General features: G+C 42.9%; 1 protein-coding gene across 1 annotated transcript in view; it reads left to right on the top strand.

The window, feature by feature from the left end:
- The first annotated feature begins 4162 nt into the window (after positions 1–4162).
- Positions 4163–17685, top strand: part of nrxn3b (neurexin 3b) — a 436656-nt gene continuing 423133 nt past the window's right edge. Inside the window, exons 1-4 of the mRNA XM_050058660.1 lie at positions 4163–4642; positions 10584–11728; positions 16908–16925; positions 17323–17349. Of these exons, the coding sequence (XP_049914617.1) occupies positions 11032–11728; positions 16908–16925; positions 17323–17349 (742 nt within the window). The 5' untranslated portion in view covers positions 4163–4642; positions 10584–11031. The remainder of the gene's footprint in view (positions 4643–10583; positions 11729–16907; positions 16926–17322; positions 17350–17685) is intronic.

The raw sequence follows: 17685 nt of genomic DNA, 5'->3' as shown, positions 1-17685 counted from the left end.
TGTAAAAAAATATCAGATCACAGAGGAAACAAAAATTAGATAGCTAGCGCTCCCTTCACATCACTCTCTACCACTCAGAGACTGCTTTGCTGGGAAGACAGTGGACAGAAGATCCGTAGACAGATCTTCAGTTAGCATCTGTAGCAACCCGAATTCAGCCAGTGCAAACTCCAGTGCCAGCGTTCTGACCCCGAACTGCCCCGACTCCCTGTTGGATCAGCAAACTTTCGGTTGCTGCCATTACACAGGTTAGACCCAGCACTGTTGCTGACAACCAGCCCACTGAGGTGTTATCTGATACACAGTAATTTTTTCAAATACAATGCCCCATATTGGTATTTTCTAGGCACTGTAGCTGTCATGTTTCATAGAAGTAGACCTTCCATTGTGTGTCTGTTGTAGCGCTGCTCCGACTAAGAATATTCCAAGTCGACCAATAGTCATCATTTAGGGCCATTACTCGACCAGTCTCCCGCATGTTTCTGATATGAATGTAATGATTAAAAGATATATTTTGGTGGTTTGAGTTGAAGGTGTGAGAAAGCATAGTATCAGTAACATTGTTAACACTGTGCTACATTACAGAGAAATACAAAACCGTACTAATGAACTGTTTGTTCAGATGATTTTTACACATTCAAATTTTCAATTAGTTTTAACAAAACATTTTTGCACATTCAGATATGGTGACACATGTCTATGGTACTTGTACTCACAGGTTTAACTTGTACTTGTAGATGTGAATAAAAGCTTTAAACAACTAAGTTCTGTGTGACCTTTTTTCACCCAAAAACATAGATGGGAAACTGCCATCGGGAACTGTTTGTTCAGATGATTTTTACACAATCAAATTTTCAATTAGTTTTAGCAAAACATTTTTACACATTCACACGTGTGAATGTATTCGTACAAAATGTTTTTGCACATTCAGATATGGTGACACATATCTATGGTACTTTTGGCCATATTGTGTTTCCATAACTAGTCAGCAGTGACCCACAAATCTACCCTAACATCAGACTCTACAAACAGACAAAGAGGTTGACATTTTATTAATGCCACCATTACTGTCATCATATTTTTTATATCAAATGGTCAAATTTGTGCCAAGCTGTAATGTTTTGCCGTCTACCGTCTAGATTGTTTTCTGCACAGTTTATCAACAAGCAAATATTAGACCAGAGTCTGTGGAGTCCCTCATGGCTGTGTTTTAGGCCCAGTCCTTTTTTCTGTCTTCATGTTTTCTGCTTTGAAATATCAGCAAAGAACATGCATGTCTTTAGTTAGACCTCTTCTTAAGGTGAGCTAAGGTAATGCTCTGTACATTATTTAATCTAAGTACATAAAATGTTATAACAGTCCAAAACACTGTATTAAAAGTAACACAAGGAGTAATCCAGGGAGCATGTTCTTATATGTGTGCTCATATAGTCCTGAAAACTGTCTCATCATCATCATCTGCCAAAATACCTGAAAATGTGTCTTTGGTGCACGGGGCCTTTAGGGACCGCCTTACACACAACATTTTTTGTATGTATCAGATCATCTCATGTTCCATGACACAATTGTAAATAAACTTTTTTTCCTGTTGCTGTACTACCTCCAGAATTCTTCTGGTCTCAGTGGTCTGTCCATGTTTTATTCTTCACAGAGCAAGAGCAGGTCATTGATGCTTTTCTTCTCATCTCCCTCTAGTCTTGCCTCAGTCAAAAGTCACACTCACACTGCGAGCTCTTGCTCAATGCATCAGCAAGGATTTGAAATTGTGCCAAAGACAGAGAGTCAGTGTATCTCCGGATATAGCAACTGGCCATTGGTTGCAAGCACTTATCATGTTTAAACTTGGTCTGATGCCCAGAGTTATGGAGACCTGTCAGGTCCCCGTATGTCAGAGATCAGGTCAGGACCCTCAGGCTGAGTCTAGACTCAGCCCTAAAGGTCCCATAGCACTTCTTCAACACCCTGCCTGCAGAGCTTAGATATGCTGAATGTTGCTTTGCTGTTTTTAATCCTCATAATTTTCAAGTCTGTTGTTTTTATACGGTCTTATATCTTGCTACATTTAACAAATCTATTTAATCTTCTAAATATGTTTTCGTGTCTCTGTAATCTTCTCGTTATGCATTTTATTAAGTTGCTCTTGTTTTGTGTCTTCTTCTTGTAGCACTTTGTAAACACTCTTTTTCGATTACTATTATGTAACAGCAAGAACACTCACCATCACCAGCAGCAGAAGGTTACCTGTAGAAGAAGTGGTCGGGTAAAAATAATGCTATATGATGGATGATGGTGAACAGCAGGAGAGAATGAGGAGACATTTCTCCTCAACAAACATACAGGTTCTGCATCATTAGCTGTATTGGCCACACCTGGGTGTCATTTCATTTCTCCATTTTCTGACACAGCATAAATGGCATGTATAAAAATCTACAGTAGTTTAGACTGTATGTTATGGCCCAGTTTAAGATCATCATCATCATCATTACCAGCTGCCGCAGTAGATGTGCTAGTGGAAACAAGAAAAGGAAATGTGTTAGCCCACTGCACACCAACAAGAGTCCATGTTCAGTTGTATGATATACAGCAGGGATGTCAAACTCATTTTAGCTCAAAGGCCACACAATCTAATTTGATCTCAAGTGGGCCAGACCAGTGGAACCATTGCATAATAATATATAAATAACAACACCTACAGATTTTTCCCTTTCTCTCAGTATAAAGAAGTACATTCTGAAAACATTAATTTATTTACAAGAGAAAATAACTGAACATGTTTCAGTTTATTTCAGTCAGTCTACTACTCACTCAGTACGTTGAGTGCATGCTCCACAGTTTCCGCCCCGTGCTTTGACCCAGAAGTCCAACAGCTTTAAATGTGTAACAGAAGAAGAAGCCGGTAACAACATGGAGAAATCTACATCCAGAGCCGTGACTTTTTAGACGGACCAAATGTACAGAGCTGTAAAGTTGTCCACCATGGTATCAGTTAGCTTCTAGCTAACCGTAGCTAACTTGTTTGGTCTGTGATGTAATAGTTTAACAGGAAAAAGGTCGAACACTAACAAGCTGAAAGGGGGCATAATATCTCCACCTATCGTAGAGGAGTCGGACATACTTGGGTCAATAAATCGATTCCCCTCCCGTGCTTGTATACTGGGACAAGGACAGTGGTCCAGTTGAATGTCCTCGTCCAGCTGTAACTGTAGCTCCACTTCACTGTGCATGTAAACATTCTGAGTGTCATTACATGTTACATTATGCCCGCATCACCACACCAAAGTGTTCGTTTATCTTGCAAGTGTACTCTTCTTCAACGTTTTGTTTACTTCCTGGATTTTTCCCCACATGGAAATTCTGACCAATCAAGAGCAGCTTTCTCTCTATACAACTTTGGAACAAAATTAGTCCCTGATTCAGACCAGAGGAGACGACTCTAGGTCTTAGAGCAGCCTTAGTCTTCACAAGTGAATCAATATTAGGTGAACAGTCATCCAGTGGGCCAGATTGAACCGTTTGGTGGACTGATTCTGGCCCCTGTGCCATATGTTTGACACCCCTGATATACAGTAATGTACCAGCCTGTACAATAAAATGCACCAGAACATTTTGAAGTGCTGTGGTATTTTATGTGAGAACAGAGCACTCCCTGAGTTTCCAGTGTTTGCATAATTCTCCTGGCCTCTGTTGTGCCTGACAGGTTCAGCACCATGGACGGGTCCCTGGCATCAGGACAGCTGGGGCCATGTGCAGGATTCCTGGGTGCTGCTGTCCAAGGTTCAGAACCCTGGACTGAGCTGGAGCTGTGTGTCTTACCCAGTTAGTGCTGAATCACTGATGCACACTCAACTATAACATATCAGAAATTTCACAGTAGAACAAGCCACATTTTCACTCTCATTTAGTAATTTTTGGAAGCTACTGGAGCTAAAATTCCAGATTAACCAGAGGCAGTTAACAACCTCAGCCTTAAACCTTCTCCACTCGGTCAGCGTTCACCTTTAAACCCCTGACACTGTAGATCTATGCTGTCAGCCACAGCCAAACGAGGCAAACCACACAAAGCTGTCAGACCGCAGGCACAGTTACGGCTGTGCAAATCTATGTATATAAATTCACTGTCATGCAGTGGGCACTCGGTGTGCATGCGCTTTGCGCGCCCTGTGCGCTCCGTCCTGGCCGTAACTCCTGCGCGCAAATAGCAGTTTATTACAGCAAACTACATATACAAGCCTATCTAAGAAGAAATAGTTTCATTATTAGTTATCTGTCCCGAGGGGCTGTTCTCCCCTGTACTCTCTCTCCTGTTTGAATGATTCTTTACCCACTGTGCAGAGTGCTGTGCAGAAGGCGGGTCAGAGCGTCAGTGTGGGAGAAATTCAGGGGCCCATCATCAGTTGCGCTGAGTGAGCCGAGCTGAGAGATGCGCGTTCACTGAGCCGGGGGAAGGAGGACCGCTGCCTTTCCTCCACCGCGCCTCACTTATAATAACCTCCTCATCACCAGCATCAGCATCACGCAGCCCCGGGCACACTATCATTTAAAATACTGCGCTTTCTGAATGGAATTTAGCTCTGGATTGTTCTAATTTGCTCCATTTATTTATTGGTTTTATCCGTCCGGAGTCGTCTCTCTGCGCGAAAAGGTAGGAGCAGATTAAAACTGGGATGTGTGTGTGTTTTTTTTAATTTATCCTTTATACATAAATGTTTCTGTGATTGTACTTATGTTGTAGGATTCTGAAGTTTTTCTGCAAGAATTTCCCTTTTCTGTGAATCTGATTGCTGACTTTGGGGCTGAGATGTGGATTTAAGCGCAACGGGATGGTTTGGTTGGTTAGTTTTAAAGCTCTACCCGCAGTTTAACCACATAAGAGCGGCTGATTTGTGTGCGGGGAGAAAACCACATCTCAGGAGACCACGTTGAGTTATCAGTGCTGAAATCGTGACAAATATATTTGTGGTGAACGAGCGAGGCGCGTTGAGACGGAAAGTTTCAGCTCGCTGGATCGCGTCTCTCACGGGGGGCACAGCTCCCTGCACCAGCCTCAGCACCAAACCAGAAAACTACCAGAACTTCTCATGATTTACAAATGATTTCTCGCAAACATAAAGCCCACTCCTGATCACATTAGGCTTCGTAATTTCCAAAGCAAGGGCTTGTGAAGCCCTGAGCAACAGTCAGACTGCCACCGTGCGAGGAGCAGAGGGAAAGCTGGAGCGCTGCTGGAAAATGTTGCCCGCTGTTTTATTCATCGGTGCAGGGCTGCGGGTCGGATTTCTGCTCGGTTTTACGCGCTTTTATTCCCAGTTGAAGCTTTTAAATATACCGCAAACTGATCAAAATGAGCATATGATCCATTACAACGTTGGGTATTGCACTCATTTTGTGAAAGCATGTGACAGATCCAACGTGGCTTCAATAGAGACTGTATATCACTATAATTTAATATTAATGCAGCAACTTACAGTGTGTTTTTATCCTCACTGCAGTGTTGACAGTGTACTCCTGCAGACCTTTATTTTTTACTAGGCATTAAGAGCTATATAACAAAATTTAATGCATATAGAATTGCATAATTCTGCTGTTAAAATGTGAGCATTTGCTAATCTTTTTTTGCATATATGGTTAAATGCGAGGCTGTTTCTTTAGTGTCTGATTTTTGCACAGATGTTCAGTAGGTAACAGACAGAAGTAATTAATTTGTACGTGATGACGATACAGGCCTGGTGGCGCCACATTGTGCTGCTGGAGTGAAGTTTGTGCAGTTAAATTACCTTACTGCCTATTCATGTGTAGCACCCTTAAATAAGTTTGATTTGCCCTGATGAACCATCTGATTTGGATTTGTGTATTTCAAATAATTAAGAGATATACCTGACTACACGTGATCAATAAGCACATTTTCTGATTGTCTATTGCAATGCTGGAATTTGCAATAATTGCTTTCTGCTGGTGACCGCCTAGTGCCCCCCAAACGCCCCCAGGTGGTCCCTGAACCTCACTTTGTCTAACCAGTAGACCAGCAGGTCCGGACGCGGTCCCCAAAGAAGGGTCCTCCTGTCTGCTGTGACTGATGTCGGATTAAATCGTCCCTCCCGGGCTGAGGCTTGTGATAGACAGAGAGCACAGCGGGGGTTGGAGGGTCTTCAGCGCGTGATGGGGGCTCGGCTATATTACACAACATGTCAATAACTCTGCAGCACCGAAGCTGGATGCATCGATGCATCATTTATGGCCAGTCAGTGACGGCAGCCCGTGCAGGTCATCTCATATCCTGCTCTATTTAATAATTCAAGGTATATGTATATCCCGGAAAACATGTGCTTATTCTAGCATACTTATAACTCTATCAAGAACAAGGGGCTAGCTGACGTTACTGCTGAGGTTGTCAAGGTAGATACACCTGTCCATTGTGAGAGGCGTGGCCTATTTGTTTTAATAACCAGAGGGAAACAAGTCTCTGTTTATGCTAGTTAAACACACATGTGCTTCTTGGAGTAGCCAAAAATAGCTTCTTAATTTGATTTTTGTGCCCTCCAGAGAGCTGACTACTGAGGGTGCTATCACGCATGGGGTTAGCTGAAGGGCATGTTTTATAACGAGCCTGTGAGGGAAAGTGTTGGTGTGAAATTTGGCTTTACACCGCATTAGCCACAGTTAGCTTAGCCTACAGGCTAGCTAGCAGGTGGGGAGTTTTGACAGTCAGTGAGGTATTTGAAGGTATGGGCACCTGCTCAAGCTTAAAGTTTGTAAAATGTCCGTTGTTGGAAAGTAGCTAAGTAGCCTACATTTATTCAAGTAGGTATGAGAGGTTAGCTGAAGGGCATGTTTCATGACAAGCCTGTGAGGGAAAATGTTAGTGTGAACTGTGACTTTTCAACACATTAGCCTCATTTAGCTTAGCCTATAGGCTAGCTAGCAGGTGGAGAGTTTTAACAGTAAGATATTTAAGGGCATTGGCATAGGATAGGGCTTTATGTTTTGCAAATGTCTAGTGGGGGAAAGTAACTAAGTACATTTACTCAGGTACTGTACTTAAGTACAACTTTAAGGTATGTGGGGTTAGCTGAAGGGCTTGTGTCATTATGAGACTGTGTGGTAAAGTGTTTATGTAAAATTTGACTTTTCACCACATTAGCTTAATTTAGCTTAGCCTACTTGCTAGCTAGCAGGTGGAGAGTTTATAGTACGTAAGATATTTGAGGTGTGGGCTCCTGATAGAGTTTCAAGTTTGTCAAATGTCTAGTGGTAGGGAGTAACCTTACTCATGTACTGTACTAAAGTACAGATTTGAGGTACTAAGGGGTTAGCAGAAGCAAATATTTTGTTACAAGCCTGTGAGGGAATGTATTAGTGTGAAATTTGACTATTCACCACATTAGCCTCAATTAGCTTAGCCTATAGGGTAGCTAGGAGATGGTCCGTTTTGACAGTAAATAATGGTGCGTTCCAGGCAGGCTTTTGAACTCGTAAGTCACGACTTCAAGTCAAGAGTTACGACTTTGTAGCGTTCCAGGAAAGTTACGGCAAACTGCCAGTTACTTCCTGTTTAACGTTGAACATGGCGAACCATTTGTTTGTGCTTCCCCATTATTGCTATCGCCAAAGGTGCCTGCTCCTTGCTCATTTGAGTGAAACGGAGGAGAAACGGCGCATAAGGTCACAGATGCTATTATACTTTTTATTTTACGTTATCTGTGTGTTTGGAAACATATTTTGTATTGATTATTCTTGCACTGGAAACCAGCTGTTAGAGCGGCTGCCAATAATGCGTTAACATTAGGGTTATTTTATGTCTATTTCTCACCATGTATCACCTGCTAAAACACCGCATTCATAGAGCTGCCATTGTTATTTAGAGGAGTAAGGTAATTGGTTTAGAGGGCTGTGTGACGTCAGAAAGCGTAACTGGGAGTACATCGATCTGGTACGAGTTCACGGGTGGGAAGTTACGGGTTTGACTGCCGTTCCAGTGCACTTTCAGGGTAGAAGGTTGTGAAAACACGAGTTACAGGTTGCCTGGAACGCACCATAAGATATTTGAGGATATGGGCACCTAGTAGAGCTTCAAGTTTGTCAAATGTCCACTAGTAGGAAGTACATTTACTGAAGTACTGTCCTAAAGTACAGCTTTGAGGTACAATGGGTTAGCTCAAGGGTATATTTCATTACAAGCATATCAGGTAAAATGTAGGCTACGTGTGAAATTTGATAGATATTTGAGGGTATGAGCACCTCATGGGGCTTCAAGTTTGTTAAATGTCCAGTGGTGAAAAGTACATGTACTCAAGTAATATAATAAAGTACAGCCTTGAGGTAAAAGGGTTAGCTAAAAGATTATTTCATTACAAGCCTGTGAGAGAAAGTATTAGTGTGAAATTTGACATTTTACCTCATTAGCCCCTTTTAGCTTAGCCTACAGGCCAGCTAGTAGGTAGACAGTTCCAGACAGTTTGGTAGACCAAAAGTAAGAAATTTGAGGTATGGGCACCTGCTTGAGCTATAAGTCTGTCAAATGTCTAGTGGTGGAAAATACATTTACTACAATTAAGGTGATAGCTTTTGTTGCTAGTTACTTTACATATTCTGCTCATTAATACAAAATATAATCAACTAAAAAATCATGGTGTATTCATATAGATTAAGCTACCCAGCAGTATACAAAGTAATTTTTCAGACTCACAAGAGAGTCCATAATATTAAAATAAGGACATAGAAGACATACAACATAAAAAATGTATGTATCGTATATTTTTTTATGCTAATACTTTTGTTCTTTATTTTTAATAGAGTATTTCTGCACTGTTGTGTTGCTCCTTTTACACTAGTAAAAGATCTCAGTGCTTCCTCCACCATTGCAAATATCAAGTAATTGAATATGACCCAGCGTCACTGCCTAATTTGAAATGTATTTAGGGTTAAATGACATTACTGCAGCTGTGGAGGAAAGAAGCCCCCATTAGTGCCTTAGTTAACTGACAGAGAACATGTTAGCATTGTTAGCATTCCTTGTCACATCTATGGCTCACAGGGACACCTGATGCCTCAGTTAGCCAATACACACAATAACTCGTGTTAATTGAATAGAAGCCAGGGCCAATTTTCATAGGACACTGGAGTCTCAGGTTTCATGGGCATATCAAGCTTTGCTTATTGAAAGGACACACACAGCACATAGCACGCTTCTATAACGTGAGATAGTAGGTTGGATTGACACAGCTGCGTTCAGGGTTATTTTCATCACACAGAACCTTTTAACCTCTCTGCTGTCTCACCGAGTCACTTTTAAGACAAAGACAATGATCCAGCCAGGCAAGCCGGTATTGTCAGAGAGACACACGCATGCACACTACTGCACAGGGACACACATGCGTGCACACACAGTGCATTAGCATAGGTATCAGTTACTAGAATTCAATAGCTCGCCTGCTGCAGCAAGATTAACTATTCAGGGCAGGTGGTTAAAGGCCCTATTGTGTTGCATGGTTCTGTGCTACTGTCATGATTGGACAATGCGTTTGTCTGGTGGGCAGCCCACTGCCAAAACAATTGCAAGGGCAAAGGGCTGGAAGAGTACACACACATATAAGGTTTCGCCATGTGAATCATTTCTAGCTCTGCTGAGCAAATTTCAACAGGACTGAATGAGTGCAGGTGTAGCAAGCAAGGGCCAGTGAGCCAGTTAATATTCCATACCAGTGTCAACCCAGTTTCAGTAATGGAAATAATTTTAATATGTATTCACTGGAAGAAAATTCAAAAAATGTTAATAGTGACGGGATCCGCATATGAAGTGGTACCATCCTAACATCTTTCTGAATAGCTGTTTATGATTGTAATCCCCCAAAGACATGCAAATGAGAGAGAGAGAGAGTGGCGGTGGATAATTAGTCATATTTATCAGGATCCCAGCAGAGCCTTACAGATAGCAGGCTAATGTTTGGGGCTCAACACATGTTCTGGCTCACCTCAATGGATTTTCACTCATCACAGCATCAGCAACAACAGTCTACGTTCTTTCCCCCCACGAAACTTCCGTTGTGCCACCGCTATCAGGGAATTTATCTCTTAAATCAAGGCTTTAAAACTCCAAATGATTATTTGAGTTGATCCTCAAATAAAATGGGTAATTGGTAGAATAGAACCCTGCATAAAATGCTCGTAAACCTTTAATGGGTGTTATTAGAGGTTATTTAGTTGTATTTACTGGCCGCATGGAGAATCAGATCAGCATTGAGTGGTGCTTTCAATATCCTCTTGGAGCTCTATGTAAACTCACAGTGATGGTATTGTTTATTTGACCGTATATTTTACTTAACGTGTTGACACAAAAGCTTGCACTGCCTTATTTTCTTCTGTTTTAAATATCATATCATCAGCAACACTACAAATTGCTGCCTAAAAATGTCCTATTTGCTGCAGAGCTAATGCATTAGATAGCATCAGATTCATATGATCTTGTATCCATTTTTCCATCCTACAAGTTTGTCATTGAACCACATCATTTGTTTAATTTGCATGTAGCACCTTTTGCAATTAAAAACCTGAACCTTTGCTTAAAATTCTCTGCTTTCTCTCTGCAGTTCTGTCAAAGGTGTGTCTGGAGCTGGAGGTTAAACCATGGGGCACGGAGCCGGACCAACGATGAAGGTTATGTGCTTCAATCCAGGAAGTCGCCTCAAAGAAAAATCACAAGATGCAGCTCTGATTCACTGACAAAACACACTAAGGATCACCTTCATCTCACCACTTTCACCTGTCCACTTTGTGTGGAAACTGGATATTTTTCCATATATCTCTGCATAGACTTGGCTGAGAAGATTAGATTCCATCCATTATCAACATTAGATCTGCCTCTAAAAAAAAAAAAAAACGGATATTGCATTCTCCGCTTGACTGTAAAATTATCTATGTGGAATATAACGTTCAGCAGATAAATCCTGGACCACATCCAGAATCAGATGTTCTTATCACTTTGAGGATCTATCCCCAGTTCTAACCTTCGTCTGGTACATCCTGTTACTCTCTACGATGAATCCCAACAGCCTACCTGGTCATGTCCTCTTGCTGCTAAGTACTGTGCTGGGCCTGAGCGTAGGCTTGGAGTTTACTGGCGCTGAAGGTCAGTGGGCTCGCTACCTGCGCTGGGACGCCAGCTCCAGAAGTGACCTGACATTTCAGTTCAAGACTTCAGAATCTGAAGGCCTGCTGCTCTACTTTGATGACGCCGGCTTTTGCGACTTTCTGCTTCTCACTGTATCCGAGGGTAAGCTGCAGCTTCGCGTCAGCATCGACTGCGCCGAGACCACAATCACCTCTGATAAGATGGTCAATGACAGCCGCTGGCACTTTGCCGCCATCAACAGGCACAATTTGCGGACTGGCTTGGCCGTGGACGGCCAGACCAAGACAGAAGACGTGCGACCCCAGAGACGGTTCATGAAGATTGTTAGTGACCTCTTCCTCGGAGGGCTCCCGGGGGACATCCGCACATCTGCCATCACCCTGCCCTCTGTCCGTGAGGTACCACCGTTCAAGGGAATTATCACAGACCTCAGTTATGGGAGTAAGCTGCCCACGCTCATCAACAGTCAGAAAGTACGCTTGGAGATGATGGGCCTATGTACAGAGAACCCCTGTGAGAATGGCGGAATCTGCTCTCTGGCAGATGGAGAAACCTACTGTGACTGCTCCAAAACTGGATATGTAGGTCGATACTGCACTGAAGGTAAGAGGGCTGGCTCCAGAGCTTTCTATGTCAAGCGCTGAATATTGATTAAATCTTTGCAAAAAAAAAAAAAAAATTCACAGGAATTCCTTGCAAATTTAGAACGGACCCAACAGCAGGTTTGCTATCCGCCTGCAGGTAAACAGTAAGAATGTTATATTAAACCTTGATATTTGCTTTTGCAGCAGATGCATATTGTCCAAATCATGTTATGGTGTGTGGATGAAAATAAGGTATTTTGATACACCATGAATCTCAATCCAGACTGCTGAAATGAGATTTAATTTCCAAACAAAAGCATAATTTATATGAAGCACGGACAACTCTACTCCCATGTGTTTGAAAGATTTAATGCCATTTACACAGGACATAGAATCAGTCTATTTCTTTGTGGGTTGTTGCTCTTACAGCTTCTTTTGGAAAAGTCTTCATATTTCATGTGGGAGTTAAATCGGAGGTGATGTGCTCAGCATTTCCTCTGCCTTCACAGTTATTACTTTTGAAGCGGTGGATACGGTATTAGCTGATATGACTAAAATTACAACACTCAGTTCTCTTCTCTCCGTTAAATGTATTCAGCTCTTGCAAGGTGGTGCAGGGACCTGAAGGTACACACAGTGTTTGGATGAGAAACAACTTCATCTGTTTTTCCTCTGCTTCTGTGCCAAGGTCATCTCTTTTTTGGGGGGAGTGTAATGAGATGCAGCTCTTTGACAATGTTCTATTCTGTCTCCACACCTTTAAAGATATAGGCATACTGAGTTTTTTCCAGTTAATACTTATGTGTACTCTGAAATGGCCCAGTGACAGTGATATAATGCAGGACCCACTTAAATGTTGCCACTGGTCCTTTGCTTCCTCTCCAGGAAATACTAAAACACCACTTTCCCTCAGACTGTACACTGACGTACTTTCAGTTTTCCTATGGCCCTCCTGCTGCTGGTTGAGGGCTGCTTAATGTTAAAACCCACATCTGTCAAAACATACTAGTGCTTATGGCCTTTAGATCAATGCCAGCTGATGCCAAGAATAACTTGGTACTTCATCTTCCACAACATAAAAAATCTGTTTTTCATATTTACACCAGTAAACCAGAGAATACACAATTTCACTCTAATCTTACACGCTCTTCTTCATGTGTGTGGAGTGTAGACGATAACTTTGTGTGAACAGACCCATGTCAAATTTCCTCCACTGCTGACCCACTTCCTGCCTGTCTAAATCAGACGGACATGGCTTAGGGGTGACTCCATTTTGCCAAAAATCAGGGGAATGCTCACTGAATTCTGCAACACTGTTTGCAAGCTATTTCAAACTGTGTCTGATACAGTTAAGATGCCATAGTGCTGTAAGTGTCACCATTATAGCACGCATCTAAGCATTTTTGGATCTTCGTGCAGCGGTTTTGCTGTATTTGGTTTCATAATGTGTCCCATCATTTGCTGCTCAAACGAAGCTGTTTGGAGCTTAAATCCCAAGCGCTAGCCTGTGGCGTTGTTCAGGACAACACGCGATGTGCTGGTTGCAGAGCAGTGAAGCGGATGGGGCTGGACTTGCCCCCTTTTTCGCTTCATCCCATTTGCTCATCGCCTCTGTCGAACAGTCGATGAAAGAGGAGGAAGAAGAGGAGGAGGAAGAGGAGGAGGAGATGTCCATTTGTCTGAGAGCTGACAGGGGAGCTATGACATCCTCGTGTTTAAACAACCAAGATTTTGAGAGCGTGCACGCGACTCGGCCGGACAGCTTGGACAGGGAAAGAGATGGTCATATCTCAGCCCCAGGGCAGAGCAAGTGTGACGAGTGAATTCACCACAGGCGTGTTGTACCCCAGTTTGTCCCGGGAGGTCAGCTGTTAGACAGGCACCACCCCCTGCTTACCTCCTCTCTGTCTGCCTCTCTCTCTCTCACACTCATGTCTGTTTGCACACCTTTTTCCTCCATCTTCTTCTGGTCTCAAGCAATAAATGAGCGATGCAGGGATGGGTAGTCATATTAGCTCCCCAGCTGATCTGACTGCTGCTCTTTTCTGCCTTCCCATTAACTGATGTGGCTGATTGTTGATTATGCCACAGAGACAGGGAACCATAATTAGGAGGATAATGAGAACAGAGATGGCTAATTTGCCCTGAAAATGCCTGCACAAACACCACCGTCAATTGAAACTGTCTAACGGCACACTGGCACAGGGATTTCTTTTTTTATTGTTATGTCCACATGTCTACAAGTGGCATAATACTTGTTGTTCAAGCAACTTATGTTTTCAGGGGATATTCAGAATGATCAGACTTTCACCATTTGGTTGCAGTCAGGTGAACAATTACGTAGCGCACCTGTCTTTGTCAGCATACTGTTGATTACGCTGTATAATAACGAGCGATGAAAGCAATCTGCCAAACCTGTGAATATTTATATGTTACATTATCGGTCTGCATGGCCAGGGCAGCGCGTGCACGCACTCAGACACATTTGCATTTACAGGCACACACACTAACACACACATAGACACGGAGCAACAAGGCCCCGGAGCTGCTCGTTAAAATGGGCAGATGGCTGACTGACTGAGTGGACTGGGCCTTGGAAGCATTTTGCCAGCCGTATTCCTAATGGTAGCCTGCTAGCCCACTGGCCTAGAAGGGAAATATGAGGAGTGGGCAGAATTAACATGAGAAATGAGGAACATTAGAAGCAGGGTAGCGCCTGTTTGTGCTAAAAGACCTCCACATTCCCACACTGTGTGCCCATTTCTGGCATGCATTTCTTGCATTATGCGATAGCTAAGTTAGCCTACTGCTGAAGCATCATTAATTCAGCACAGTGATAACTGACAGACAGTCCCGTCTCTCTCTGAGCTCCTGCAGCTCTCCCCAAACGGTCCAGCTCGGCTAGCAGCTTAGCGCCACAAACAGTTGGCCATAAAACACATGTTCAGTCTCTCGTCCCTTGTGGATCAGGATGTATCAGTGTGACTAACTGTGTCAGGGCAATGAGCTGAAATTAGACACCACTCGCCACTCGCTCCCCACACGTGTCGACTTTGGCAGGCAAAATCAGCTGCCGCAGCTTCGGCCCTTTGACGTGATAACTCTTCAACGACTTCTTTCTGCGGAGTCATCTTTAATATCAACTTGATTCAGCTCCTGTTATTAGCTGTGCAAATACCAGTATCTTTTATGGTAATGGAGTGGATATTGTCCCTCATTCTGTTCAATTAAATTAATGGGGGTGACATTATGAAGTCTCCTGAATACCTTAGGGTTTTCCAGTTACAATGAGATATGCATAAGGTCAAGGTGATTAAGAGCTACATTGGATTGTTTAATGAATATGTAAAACGATCTCCCGTTTCCTCTGTCGCAATCCTGCACACTCTGCATTTGTAATGAACACTTTAAGGCCCCTTTTGCTTAAAAAATATTCACTGGCTTGATGGAAGGCTAGTAATTGAAGGCTAGGGCAAGCAAACTGTTAAGCAAGTGCTAAAATGGTGCCTTCAGGCTTAGCTTTGGGGATTAATAAACAGACATGGGAAAAAAATGACAGTTACAATAATCTTACTATAAAAAGTAGGTCAGGGGGAAAAAAAGGGAAAAAATGGTGCAGGGACTTGCCTGATTTCAGTGCAGAGGGCATTTGTGTCTAGTGCCCAAGCTGAAAATTATGTTTGGATTTGAGTGGTGAAGCTGCTGGTAAAATAGAGCAGGGGATTACGCTTGGACCACATGTCCTCCACAGCACATTGGCTTGTTCTGGGCGCTGTCGCATCAAGAGAAAGGGTTTTATCTACATGGGAAACTGAGCGTTGTAACACGCAAACATGCACACACAGTATACGCACTTATTGAGCGCACGCATTTGCACAGTCAGAAAAAAATGTGCTTGCTTATTGAAGCACATACGTTCAGGGGTCCTTAGTCCCCCAGTTGTCGAGAGCTGGAGCTCTGCCGCTGCCCATCAGCTGGCCACTGGCTCCCTTCCCCCCACTTCCATGCTTTGTCCTTCCCTTTCCTCTCCCAATGTCATCCTTCATTGTGGGAGGAGAAGCAGCAGCCATTTTGGACTCCCTAAAGGAGACACGTCCCCTCTCCTTCACCAGCTCCCTCTATAGTATTCTCTCTGCACCTCCTCTGGAATGATATCTGTTGAGTTTGTTTAACTTAACATTTTACAAGCAGAGAGGAAAACGGTTCATATCCAGTGGTGGGAAACAGGCCAGGCCTCTGTGCAGCCTGGGCAGGGATCAAAGCACCGCACTGAGGCAAATTTATATCAGATCCTGTGTATTAGAGGCGACACTTAAACTGTCTAATGTTGTCTGTCTTGATTAGGATTTGTTTAATTTCCTCTTGTCAGTCCTTGATGCTCTCGAGGGGCTCTGATTACAGAAATCTCTCAGGATTCATTTTAGGCTGCAGCACCAGGTTTGAGACTACAGAGGTAGGATGCCAGATAAAAGCTCAACATACAACCGCAGACACAACTGAGACCGAATCCACCGAGTGATCTTTCATGTGGCCTTAATCAGACTGGCATGTTTGATACCCACAAGGTGTCATCCACGGGTGAGGATGTTTGCCGCAAGGGAGTTTAATGTGGGGCTTATTATTTTTTGTCATGCCATACTGTGAACTGCAGGACTCCCACAGTGAGCAATCCCCTGAGAAATCACAAAGAGTGTGTTGAATTGCAGCAGTGCAAAAAAGCAAAAGAAAAGTTGGATGGGTGGGTTAAAGGGGCATATAGGGAGGTGGAGGAGAAGGATATGGGTCTGAGAAGGAGCATTCCAAGATCCACAAACCTCACAACACCATAAATCCTCATGGATTTATGTCTCTGTTTTATATGTGTGTGAGGCACTCTGTGTGATACAAGCTGCGGAATATTATGTCACTGTGAAATATTCGAAATGTGAAAGAGTTGTTTGCCAAAGGTGTAATCTGATTCCTGGAGAAGACGGGACAGATGAAATTTTATGTGTTTCTCTCCACAGGGTTTTACACTCAGGTAGTTATTTTGTTGAGGCATGTCAAGGGGCACCGCGTTGGTCCTTACATGGAGCAAAATGCTTAGAAGTGTGTAATGTTTTGCATGTTAGATAGACTCACATGCAAACACAGCTGGTGTGTGTTGCTAATGCGGGACTTCTATTTGCTTTCTCTTCTTTCCTGTGACAACTCCACAGCAGTCCAGAGAAAACCAGGTGAGTGTCAAGAAGACGTTGTTCCAAGTTAAATTGTACCAACAGTTCTTTCTTCATTTATATAGTTATGTAATCTAAAAATGTTTATGCATTCAGTTTTAAAATGGAGGCACAAATATACCAGTAATCCAGTTATATAATTTATAATTGACATTTATTCAGTAAACAAGCTGCAGAGCTACTTAATATTCACATACTGTGTTGCTCTCTTTATTACTCATTTGTCTGTTTCAACAGAAAGCTTTCAAATGCACTTGGGAAAGCTTTGCTTTTAGTGTGATAGCCATGGTTTGCCATCATGCAAAGCATGCATAATGACAATACAAATGTAGTATTGGTGTGCTGTTGTTCTGAAATGTTCTCTCTCTCCCTCTCTGTTTAAATTTCTCTCCTCAAGGCCTCGCACACCTGAAGGCAGAGCAAGGTCTGTTCTTTGTCTTTATAGAGCTCTATTGTGTTTTTTTTTATGTTCACTCACCGCCTGGCTTTGTTTTGGGGCGTAATTTTACGCTGTGTGCCTTCACTACCTGTCCATGTGTCCATGTGTCCATTGTGTGTTGCAATGCTCCCATTGTTGCTGCAGAGAAGTGGGAGGGTTTGTGTGTGCATGTGTGTGTGTGTGTGCGATGGTGTAGAAGGGTGCATGGCGGCATGGCATGTTCCTCATCTCACCTTCGTCTGTCTCTCTCTCTCTTCGCTTCTGTCTCTCCTCACCCTCATTTCACCCAGGTTTCTGTGTATTACATAATTGTGTACTGTT

This window comes from Epinephelus moara, chromosome 12, assembly GCF_006386435.1.
Source record: "Epinephelus moara isolate mb chromosome 12, YSFRI_EMoa_1.0, whole genome shotgun sequence".
In the NCBI taxonomy this organism is placed as follows: domain Eukaryota; kingdom Metazoa; phylum Chordata; class Actinopteri; order Perciformes; family Serranidae; genus Epinephelus; species Epinephelus moara.
The sequence above is the reverse complement of the archived record's forward strand: the minus strand, read 5'-3'. Positions and strand labels throughout refer to the sequence as shown.